Here is a 12,500-nt window from a genome sequence, read left to right as displayed (position 1 = left end):
AGTGCTGGATATAGAACTGGGTGTGACATTTACCTGACCTGGTTTTAACACACATTGTGGTGGATATAGAACTGGGTGTGACATTTACCTGACCTAGTTTTAACACACATTGTGGTGGATATAGAACTGGGTGTGACATTTACCTGACCTAATTTTAACACACATTGTGGTGGATATAGAACTGGGTGTGACATTTACCTGACCTAATTTTAACACACATTGTGGTGGATATAGAACTGGGTGTGACATTTACCTGACCTAATTTTAACACACATTGTGGTGGATATAGAACTGGGTGTGACATTTACCTGACCTAGTTTTAACACACATTGTGGTGGATATAAAACTGGATGTGACATTTACCTGAACTAGTTTTAACACACATTGTGGTGGAAATGGTATCTGGATGTCAGCTCCCACGTTCACTCGTATGTACACGAGAGGGCTTTTACGAGTATGACCGTTTTTACGCCGCCATTTAGGCAGCCATACTCCGTTTTGGGGTGTGTGCATGCTGGGTATGTTCTTGTTTCCATAACCCACCGAACGCTGACATGGATTATAGGATCTTTAACATGCGTATTAAATTTTGATCATCTGCTTGCGTATACTACACACGACGGGGGTTCAGGCACAAGCAGGTCTGCACACAGATATGTTGACCATATATATATATATATATATATATATATATATATATATTATGAGATCGCTCAATTTTCATTTGCCTGAAGAAAGTCTTCCACGGTGGTAAAAAAGGAGATTTGGTTGAATGTGACTTATAACAGAACTTCCGCTCAGATTCTCTTGCTTCCTAGGTGGACATGTTATCACTAGGCCACAATTCCACTGTTAAAGAAGTTGAGTGATTTGATAGATATGATGAATGGACTGAGATAGGCCATTGATGCTTATGATCCAACTAACTGCACAGGGCCATATCATGACTGCCCAACTAAATAAGAAGAACTCAGCTGCTTTAAACGCAAGACCTTGTCGCATCTGAAAAAAATATATTGAAAAAAAAAACAAATAAAAAAACCCAAAGCAACACTGTTCATAACATATTGATATTATCTAAAACATTAAGCTTCTTGAGGACGGGCGCAATAGCCGAGTGGTTAAAGCGTTGAACTGTCAATCTGAGGGTCCCGGGTTCGAATCACGGTGACGGCGCCTGGTGGGTAAAGGGTGGAGATTTTTACGATCTCCCAGGTCAACATATGTGCAGACCTGCTAGTGCCTGAACCCCCTTCGTGTGTATATGCAAGCAGAAGATCAAATACGCACGTTAAAGATCCTGTAATCCATGCCAGCGTTCGGTGGGTTATGGAAACAAGAACATGCCCAGCACGCACACCCCCGAAAACGGAGTATGGCTGCCTACATGGCGGGGTAAAAACGGTCATACACGTAAAAGCCCACTCGTGTGCATATGAGTGAACGCAGAAGAAGAAGAAGAAGCTTCTTGAGGCAAATGAGAGTAGGCTGTGTTGAAGACGTCAGTCCTGCTCGGTTTGTCTTCTCCAGAGTGTAAAAAAAAGTTGAAAGAAGTACTAGAGATACTTCAAAGCCACACACAAAAAATGCATTTAAAAGGTGAGTTAAGTAAATAGCAATGTAAAAGGGATAGAGAGTTTAAAAAAAAAGTTTAAAAAAGTACTAGAGATACTTCAAAGCCACACACAAAAAATACATTTAAAAGGTGAGTTACGTAAACAACAATGTAAAAGGGATAGAGAGTATAAAAAAAAGTTTAAAAAAGTACTGGACATACTTCAAATCCACACACAAAATACATTTAAAAGGTGAGTTAAGTAAATAGCAATGTAAAATGGATAGAGAGTATTAAAAAAAAAGAAGTTTAAAAAAGTACTAGACATACTTCAAAGCCACACAAAAAATACATTTAAAAGGTGAGTTAAGTAAATAGCAATGTAAAATGGATAGAGAGTATTAAAAAAAGTTTTAAAAAGTGCTAAAGATACTTCAAAGCCACACACAAAAAATACATTTAAAAGGTGAGTTAAGTAAATAGCAATGTAATATGGATAGAGAGTATTAAAAAAAGTATAAAAAAAGTACTAGAGATACTTCAAAGACACACACAAAAAATACATTTAAAAGGTGAGTTAAGTAATTAGCAATGTAAAAGGGATAGAGAGTATTAAAAAAAAAGTTTTAAAAAGTACTAGAGATCTTCAAAGCCACACACAAAAAATACATTTAAAAGGTGAGTTAAGTAAATAGCAATGTAATATGGATAGAGAGTATAAAAAAAGTTTTAAAAAGTACTAGACATACTTCAAAGCCACACAAAAAATACATTTAAAAGGTGAGTTAAGTAAATAGCAATGTAAAATGGATAGAAAGTATATAAAAAAAAAAAGCTTAAAGAAGTACTAGACATACTTCAAAGCCATACAAAAAATGCATTTAAAAGGTGAGTTAAGTAAATAGCAATGTAAAAGGGATAGAGAGTATAACAAAAGTTTTAAAAAGTACTAGAGATACTTCAAAGCCACAAAGAAATACATTTAAAAGGTGAGTTAAGTAAACAGCAATGTAAAATGGATAGAAAGTATTAAAAAAAAAAAAGTTTTAAAAAGTGCTAGAGATACTTCAAAGCCACACACACAAAATACATTTAAAAGGTGAGTTAAGTAAACAGCAATGTGAAATGGATAGCTAGTATAGTGCCCACCCCGGTCTTTACAATATCATAACTTATCCATCAGAGCAAAGCAGCACGGACAGTACACCATAGACTATGGAGGAAATAAAATAAACAAAAATGTCTGTGCTTGCTGGGGGTTTGGGTGGGGGTGGGGGGGGGGTAAGGGGAACAGATTGGGAAGGTATAAAAAGCAGACAATTGTGAAGGGGGGGAAAAAAGAGCAGAAACAAAGAGAGAATATCCAGAAAGTGGGGATGGCAATTTTACTGAAGGACCTCTGGCATCCGGGGCGGGAGGGGGGTTGGGGGTGGGGGGGCGGCATTGGGGGAGTGAGACTCATGGATTGACCTGTATTTGCACAGGACCGTATGAAGACCTGGTTGTGGACGAGATAGGGCAGAGGTCGGTGTACACCAAACTTGACTCCCTCAACTTGGCTCCTGTAAAAGAGGGCAAAGCAAGTGAGTGGTTATTGAACAGTTTCTGGCTTTGACCCCTCTCTGCATGCACATCCTTGTGTAACTGTAAATGGTTGTGTGTGTTGTTTTTTTGTGAATGCCTGGTTAGCTCATTTGGGGGAATGCCAAGCTGGCATGGGAAATGGAAGTTCATAATCTAGGATACGTGACATTTTGCTGCCCATTTTAACTCTCTCCATACGAACGGCGAAAGAGACGACGTTAACAGCGTTTCACCCGAATTACCGTCATCAAAATATTGCAAGCGGAAGGCTCTTATACTGAAGAGGTGAATGTTGACAAAGAATACCACAATTCTTATGACGGAAGCTAAAGGTTGGGTCATTCAGACACCCACTGGACATCCGAGGGGTTTTTGTAGAGGAGAAGAGAGGACTGGCCGTACTGAGTGAGTTAAAGCGTTATTGGCTCAGAAAAACCTGGAAGTTGAGGGAGTGAGAGAGTGGCAAGGAACAAAAAAAAGAAAAGAAAAAAAAAGAAAAAAAAAAACAAGAAAAAAAACCCACCCCAAACAACCCAGACGAAGATGAATCACGTCTTCACTCCGTTCCAACCCCCACCCCCCCTCTCCCCTCGCCCCCTCCTCCTCCACCTAGAAGCACTGCAGTCGCTACTGATGTGGGCAAGACATGTTCAGAGACAGACAGACAGACAGATAGGCAGAGAGGCATACAGGCATCCATCACCATTATTTCCTTTGCTGCAACGTTCGTGGTTACTTTCCGGTGGTGTTAGACAGGTCCCCCCACTTCACCCACTGTCCTTGGTTGGTTCTCCCTGTCAGCTGGATCACCTGAGGGAGGTGTCAGTATTAGCCCTGAGTGTTATGTGACATGTTCTTTTCTTCATTGTATCAGTGTTTCCATGTGTTAGTATGATTGTCGAGACTTTTTTTTTTATTGCTTGATTTAATCTACCAAACAGATTAGCTCAGCTGACTTTTATTGTTTCCTGTTTACATATGTTACCATTGTCTGCCCTCCATGCCCAAAACTGGGGTCAGCAGATTAAATTGTCTTGATTGTTAATACATGTCTTGTCTTTTTTTCTTTTTAATCTGTATGGACATGTTTTTTTTTATGTATGCATGCATATCTATATGCATATGGTCTTTTTACACAAATGCTCACAAAACAAAATGCCTTTGAATTTTTTTTTTTTTTTTTAGGTGGGGGTGGGGGGTGGGGGTGGGGGGTGTTTGTGTTGTCATTTCCGTGGAAATATCAGACAAACTACTGCAGAGTTGGGGGGGGGGGGGGGGGGGTATATTTTCCTACTTCTTTCCCCCCCCCCCCCCCCCTCTAAAAAGATCCTGGTATTAATTTTTTTTCATGACAAAACATCCACTTGTGTATACCAACTGAAAGTTCTTATCCTGTTCTTATGTGAAAAATAAGTTTAAAAACGTCAACAGTATTTCCTGTATAACCACGTGGTTGACTATTGTCCTTGTTTCTTTGTTTCAGAAGGAGCTCCCAAGAAGGCATTGCTGCCAAAACTTCAGAAATAAATGGCAGTATGTCAGAGGGGGGATGCGTGGTTTGTAACTGGGCGGGAGGTTACGAAGTTTAAGTTTCAGTTTCAGTAGCTCAAGGAGGCGTCACTGCGTTCGGACAAATCCATATACGCTACACCACATCTGCCAAGCAGATGCCTGACCAGCAGCGTAACCCAACGCGCTTAGTCAGGCCTTGAGAAAAAAAAAGAAGAAAAAAAAGGTGAATAAATAATAGATAAGCTTACATAAATAAATAAATAAAAATTGTAAATAAAAAAGCCAGTAATAATAATAATAATAATAAAATAATAATAATAAATAAATAAATAAATAAGACAACAATGATGATAAATAAGCAAATAAATGTAAAACATGAAGACACACATCCACACATACACCCACACATTCATAACAGATATGCACCAAACATGCAGTTTCACAGGTTACGAAGATTATGCAGAATGTAGAAAAGATGGGGGGGGGCGGGAGGGGGGGGGGGTTGTTTGTTTGTTTTTTTTTTGTTGGATGTGACCAGTGGTGGGGGAAGCTTTCTCTATGTGCAGTGGGTTACAAAGACAAACAACTTAATGAACATTGAGTTCAGAATAATTTAACGGTGACAGATCCCAGACCATAAGGCAAGTTTATCTACTTTAATGACAGACCCTAGACACAAGTAGATCTACTTATTTAGATGGCAATTCATAAACATTATGAACAAGGTGATGAGGCCTTTGCATGAACAATGCTTCAAATGAAAGTTCAGAATCAACTGTTGCCTTCTTTTGATGATGTTTTCACACAATATTGATTCGGTGCACATCCACATTTCCTGTGCTGATTTAGTGTTTGGTGTCATATACTTACCATGTCAAACTGATGCAAACTGGGCGTATCATTTTGCTCTGTTCGGCCAAAATTGGCAGCTAACTCAGTAATAAGACATTCCGCTTTTGTCTGCCCACTTCTAGCCAATCAGTGCAATTCCTGGCAGGAAGCGATGACTCATTGGCCACTATTTACTGAGATAAGTCAGTTACCTGGTTGATCTGTCTTTGCCATATTTTTTTTTATGCATTTGTTATTATCATTTGCTTCGTGCGGTTTTCTGGGATGTTTACATCTCAGAATCTAAGTCATTTTGCATCATTTGTTTCAGTTCTTGACATTAATTTTGATTTAATGTTTTGTATTTTGAAAGATTTTTTTTTTTCCTGCTTGATTGCTCAAGACGGCTATCTGTGATTTTTCTGTATCAGAATTGTCATCATTTATATTGCTTGCACCAGTTTTTTTGGCATTTAATTCAATCTTTTCTATCTTTGAATCTTTTCAGGCTTATAGTGGGACCTGACTTGAATTAGTCGCTATGCCTCATATTCTACCTCGCTTGGATGAACCTTGTTTGTTTCGGGTGATTAAAGTGAATGAGGTGGACATTTTGTGTTGTCACTTAGACTTATGTCGGGAAGGATGCGGCCCATTTTTGTACTGCTGCAGTCTTGTGCTTCATCTTTGTTGTGTGGAATACCAGAAAAACAACAGTGATAAAATCACAGTGATGCTGACGTTCATTTATATAGCATGGTTTGTTTGGGTTGTTTTTTTTCCTGTCCAGAAATACTGCTCAAAGCGCTGTACATATCGTTCCCCCTATGCCTTCCTATCCCCCCCTTCACCAACGCACACACACAGAAGCATATACCAGAATACACTCGCATATAGTACATCCGTTGAACGTTGAAAACCACCCATGCACCCCTAATGCACTCTTAAAAAAAAAAAAAAAAAAAAAAAAAAAAAAAAAAAAGCACAGTACAAATAGGAAGTAATCGGGTCTGCCTGATAGCATCTCCCATTGTATTCTAAAACTTTAAAGATATTTTCTCATTTATGTGCCATAACATTAAGATTTCATATCTTTTTCTTTCATGTATGTCCAGTTTATTGTATCAGATGTTTTTTTTGTTGAGTCTGTTGATGAATAACAAAATTGGAAGAGTTTTTTTTTTTCAAAATGATGCACAATATTGTAAAAGATAGCGGAAATAAAACCTGGCTGTCTTATCTTCATGTATTAGTTTGGGCAGACCTGTACTTATTCTCTCTGAGTCATGCATGCTGATCCTATCTTACAAACAGTTTCAGTAGCTCAAGGAGGCGTCACTGTGTTCGGACAAATCCATATACGCTACGCCACATCTGCCAAGCAGATGCCTGACCAGCAGCGTAACCCAACGCGCTTAGTCAGGCCTTGAAAAAAAAAAAGACAAAAAGAAAAATACATAAAAAAAGAACTACTACTAATAATAATAATATGTATAAGGCGCAAAAACTTGATGAAGTCAACTGTAAGCGTACAAAATAAATGAAATAAAATAGATAAATAAATAATGAATAAATAATAATAATATAATTTTTAAAATAAATAAATAAATGAATAAATACAAACAACATTTAACAAAATATGAATAAATAATAATAATAATATAATTTTTAAAATAAATAAATAAATGAATAAATACAAACAACATTTAACAAAAAAATGCTAGCCCCCAGTTCTGAAGGTATTCTCTTCGTTTATCTTCTGTTGATGGATATGTATGTGATTCCTCCTTCTCTTTACTGTTTCGACATTAATTTATTTTCTCCTTTAAAAAATGAAGAAGAAAAAAGAAAAAAGAAAAAAAATTCAATATTCTGACAACTGAGTCACAACATCTGTTCAGATAAAAATTAAAAAAAGGAAACATTCGCGTTCAGTCCATCTTTGCCCCTACTCTGGTACTTTGTGTTCTCTTGGAAACATTTGTGGATTCCTGTCTTGTTTAATCCTCATTTTAATTCGATCTGAACAAGTTGCTGTCATAATCAACATACAACGTCTGCCTTTTATTTTATTTTTTTTTTTATTATTATTTTTTTTTTACAGGTCTTCATAATAAAGTCTTGTTGCCTCTAGCACATGTGTTTCTGTTGGTATGTTATTGCAAACTGTTACTAGTTTTCTTGTTTACAAACAAAATGACTTTTTGAAAACCTTTTTTTTCCCCAACATTCATTATATGTTGCATATTGTGCAAATTGGTTTACATATCAGTAACTGATACTTTCTGGTTTGTTCAGATTTAAACACTCGACTGTTGGCAGCCATTCTTTCTCTGTCTCTGGACCTTGCGATTGGAATGAAATTCCTCTTTCGCTTCGTCAAGTCTCCACACTCAGCTCTTTCAAGTCTGGCCTTAAAACCCACCTCTTTCCAAAATAGCCTCCCTTGCCTACCCTTCCTTGTCTTTAGTTTCTACAGTTTTAGAGTTATGCATGCGTGTGAATGACTGGTGCGAAAGCGCTTTGATTTGTCTCTGCACAAGATTCAGCGCTATATCAATACCATTATTATTATTATTCATTGTTCTTGCTGTTTGTTCATTCCTGTTGAAAGGATGTTGATGTCACTTGATCTGAAGTACCATGTTGTATATCAAGTTTTAGCAGTATTGATGTGTGCGGCTCTTCGGGTTATTACTTTATGGATACCTTCAGATATTTTGGTTGGCTTGACTTTTAACTTTACTGACTGATGCTCATTACATGCAGTTATTTCATGAATTCTGTTTTACCCAGTCAGGGAGAGAGGTGAAAAAGTGTGTGTGTATAAATAACAAATATGTACATGTAATCATTTTGAATCGAAAAGGTGTCTTTCCTCTCATGTTTTAAATTCTGTTTCATTTTAGACAGTAAGTATTAACCCTTTCACCACCAGTCAATTTAGAGCACAAAATTCCCATGTGGTATAAACACAGAAAAGACAGTGGCTAAGAATAGCTGGGGATTTCCCCTGCGATGTATAGAAAATATGGGCTAGCCTACCACCGAACATTAAGAGCAGTAGGTTCATGGATAACAGACCAATGAATGGTCACCTTTCAGTGACATGGGTCCTCTACAACGCCTGTGCATAAATGCGAGCTTGGCGGTGAAAGGGTTAACAGAGTAGTTCAGAGATACCGTTGCTATGGAGTTTAAAGATGTTACTGAGCACTGAAAACCACCCACCCACCCGCCTGTTTGTTTGTATGTTCATCAGCGTGTTGGATTCATATCTTAAAAGTGTTTATGTATTTTGACAGTGTCAGAGTTAATCATTTGTTTCCCCGTGACTGTGGTTCCATACTCATACTGACGAATTTTCAAAGAGCAGTCTTTGCCTTTTGTGGTAAAAAAAAAAAAAAAAAAAAAAAAAGTTTTGCTCTTGTTAGAATTACATTTTTATTTCTTTTTATTTATCCATTTCTGTCTGCTTATCTGTTGATTTATATTGTTCTTCCATGCATGATCAGGATGGAAAAAAAAGATCTTTATTCTATTGTTCTGATTTCTTGTTGAACAGGAAACATTGGCCACTATTTTCCCCTGTTTCTTCTTTCAGAATAGAATACTGTGTGATTTTTCTGTCCACTTTTTTTTTGTTTTTTGTTGTTGTTTTTTTGACATGATTGTATGTTGATATATCTAGTTTCTTTTGATTTATGTGTTTGTCCATGTGAAATTCTGTACATCATGGTTTATTTATGAATGTGTATATCTTTGTAAATTTTCTGTTTTACATGTGTATTTCTGTATATCAGTGCAAAATTATCATCAGATATTATGCTCGTCTGTACATATTTACATAAGAATGTAGATTTGTTTTCAGTCATGAAAATGAAAAAGAAAAAAAAAACTTAAAATTTTAGAGAATAGAGAAGAAAACATTCTTGATCATGTATTTATAATGAAAAAAATCAGTAGTGTGTGTCTCATGTTGATGCTGAATGCTGAATAAGATGCACTTTTATTCTGATCATAGTAGTGATCATATTCTACACTGCTGTTCAATTTTGATAAATTCTTAATTCTACATTGGTGTTGGTCATTTAGTCATCAGTTTTGACTCACTTGTATAAACAAAGTGAGTCTATGTTTTAAGCTGGTGTTCGGTTGTCTGTGTGTGTGTGTGTGTGTGTGTGTGTGTGTGTGTGTCCGTGTGTCTGTGTGTCCGTGGTAAACTTTAACATTGACATTTTCTCTGCAAATACTTTGTCAGTTGACACCAAATTTGGCATAAAAATAGGAAAAATTCAGTTCTTTCCAGTCATCTTGTTTGAAACAATATTGCACCTCTGGGATGGGCACAAAAAAATTTAAAAAAAGAAGCCTAATTATATGCAAACTGCATTTACTGTTATATTTATATTTTTTGTATTCTCTAAACTTGGCACTTTGACCTCTTATTCTGACACAACAACAAGAGGAGTCATTATTATCATTTTTTGTTCAAACAGGAACTTCTTTTGCTAAGCATGGAATTTTTATTTATTTTGCAAACGTTTTGGTGCAGATAGTAAAAAAGGGAAATTACTCTGTAATTAATGCTAGGGGACTTAATTTATCACAAGTGAGTCTTGAAGGCCTTGCCTCTCTTGTTGTTTGTTTTGTTTCGTTCTGTTTTAAATTGCCGTTGAACAGTTCCATGAAAATATTCTTTATAAAAAATAATTTGCAAAGTTAAGTATTCTGTATCATTTTTTTCCCCTCCAATTTGATGTCAAACATGTAAGTAAATTTTCGCTATTTTAAGTTGATGTTGAATTATTCAGTGCGTTACTATGCTGTATTTTACAACGGCAACTGCAGATCAGTATTATGATCTTCTCCAATATTGTGCAAATGTTTGAAGAAAAATGCACTGCTTTCCACGGAAGGACGAAACAGTCCCATTTTATGTTCCTTGTCGTGGGTAAAATGTGTATTACATGCTACCTTTTTTTTTTTTTTTTTTTTTTAGTGGAATCTGTTTGCTATTGCTATTGTCGCTTATAGTCCAGAGAATCAAATACCTTCTAAACACTCAAAACAAGCAGCAGCTTTATAAATGTACATTTTCTAGTTTGTCAGTTCTGTTAAAAAGTGGGGATGGGGTAAGGGGGGTTGGGGGGTGGGGGGTGGAAGGAGGGTTGTGGGGGAGGGGAGGGTGGGTTGGGGGTGTAGGGGGGCGCGAGAGAAGATAGATTTTGATGGCTTATCATCTTGCCTGTGAAAGCCGTGGTTGCATTTGTGCAGAATCTGAAACGTGAACTAAACTCCGGCTGGTAAACGCTATCCAGTTATTGCTTCTAGACACTATTCATGTCTGCATGTTCCATTCACGGTTCGTTCAGGTTTTGAAGGTGTGCTGTTGTTGTTGTTGTTGTTGTTGTTGTTGTTGTTATTTTAAAGATAGTGACAACAATAATGATAATGATGATGTGCATTTGTACAGCGCCCTTTGTCTCAAAAATCCTCCACGCGCTTTACATAACAGAAATAAAGTTACAAATTACATGAAACTTTCATGACCACGCTTTCCCTTCCCATTTGTATTTGTATTTCTCTCCCTTTTTTTTTTTTTTTTTTTTTTTGTCACGACAGATTTCTCTGTATGAAATTCGGGCTGCTCTCCCCAGGGAAAGTGCGTCGCTATACTACAGCGCCACCCTTTTTTTTTTTTTTTTCCTGCGTGCAGTTTTTTTTTTTTTTTTCTTCCTATTGAAGTGGATTTTTTCTACAGAATTTTGCCAGGACCAACCCTTTTGTTGCCGTGGGTTCTTTTACGTGCGCTAAATGCAATGCTGCACACGAAACCTCGGTTTAACGTCTCATTCCCACCTCCACCCCACCCCCACTCTCCCTCTCTCATTCGCCATTTATTCAAAGTGAGGTGACAGGAATAGAATGGTGCTGCAGAAGAACTGGGAAACACACACAGAGAGAGCTTACATATAGGGTTAAAAAAAATTTTTAAAGAGAGAGAGAGAAAAGATGAGTTTTTAGTCAAAAGCGAAAGGCATATATGGAATCAGATGAACGCATGTGACTGGGGGTAGGGGGTAGGGTGTGGGGATTCCAGATATGAGGAGCATCTGAAAGATAAGAACGTTCATTATAGGTTCTTCTAATAATACCAGGAATTTTCAGAAGATAACCGATTTTGTTTTCCTCAGATATTTTTTTTCTTTCTTCTTCTTCTTCTTTTTTTTTAATGTCCCCATACAAAGAAGTCTTTTAAAAATGACCCAGGTTTAAAACCATTTTGTCTCTGAAATGAAATTTAAAAAAACAAGAAATAACACCATGCGTTTATGAAATTTGCCTGCTAAATCTACATAAAAAAGAAGATAATACGTATTTATTATCATTAAAAAATCTCTCTCTCTCTCTCTCTCTCTCTCTCTCGCTCTCTCTGTGTCACACACACACACACACACAACACACAAAGTTCCCAGTACAGGTATAAAATATTATTTTTTGTACAGTGGAATTACCAGTAATGTCGTACCTGCTTTGTTAAAACAACAACAACAACAACAACAACAACAAACTTTGCGTTGACATTCTTGTACAAATTGAATCATGGCTAAACAGATTGTGTCATTGACATAACAATTTTATAGAACTTATGAGTCCTGCAGGCGGGCGAATAACTGGTGTGAAAGCGCTTTGATTTGTCTCTGCGCAAGATTCGGCGCTATATAAATACGAATATTATCACTATTTTTTATGACAGTACTCAATTCATAAATCTAATCGAAGTAGGTAGGTAGTACGTACTCATGAACGTGGGGTGGTGTAATGGCGATATATATGATATTAATATATTTCAGAAAAGTAGCTTTGTAATTTCTATGTGATCATGGGTATCTTTGTTTTTAATATCATTGTGTAGACTTGCATTTTGTCATCTTTTTTTTTTTTTTAAATACTGCTTTGCATGAATAACTGTATCAGTGTCTGAACAACTTGTATTTGACATGATTTGTTTAAA

The 12,500-nt window shown here is 36.7% G+C and overlaps 1 protein-coding gene across 3 annotated transcripts in view; it reads left to right on the top strand.

Moving 5' to 3' along the window:
* LOC143291466 (uncharacterized) overlaps positions 1-5,135 on the top strand; it is a 27,693-nt gene extending 22,558 nt beyond the window's left edge. For all 3 annotated transcript variants that reach the window (XM_076601338.1, XM_076601337.1, XM_076601336.1), the window contains 3 exons: positions 3,040-3,138; positions 4,623-4,714; positions 5,097-5,135. In XM_076601338.1, the coding sequence (XP_076457453.1) occupies positions 3,040-3,138; positions 4,623-4,666 (143 nt within the window). In that variant the 3' untranslated portion in view covers positions 4,667-4,714; positions 5,097-5,135. The remainder of the gene's footprint in view (positions 1-3,039; positions 3,139-4,622; positions 4,715-5,096) is intronic.
* Positions 5,136-12,500: the final 7,365 nt, after the last annotated feature.

Source organism: Babylonia areolata, chromosome 17 (assembly GCF_041734735.1).
Source record: "Babylonia areolata isolate BAREFJ2019XMU chromosome 17, ASM4173473v1, whole genome shotgun sequence".
In the NCBI taxonomy this organism is placed as follows: domain Eukaryota; kingdom Metazoa; phylum Mollusca; class Gastropoda; order Neogastropoda; family Buccinidae; genus Babylonia; species Babylonia areolata.
Note: the sequence above shows the minus strand (reverse complement) of the source record. Positions and strands in the feature narration are given on the sequence as shown.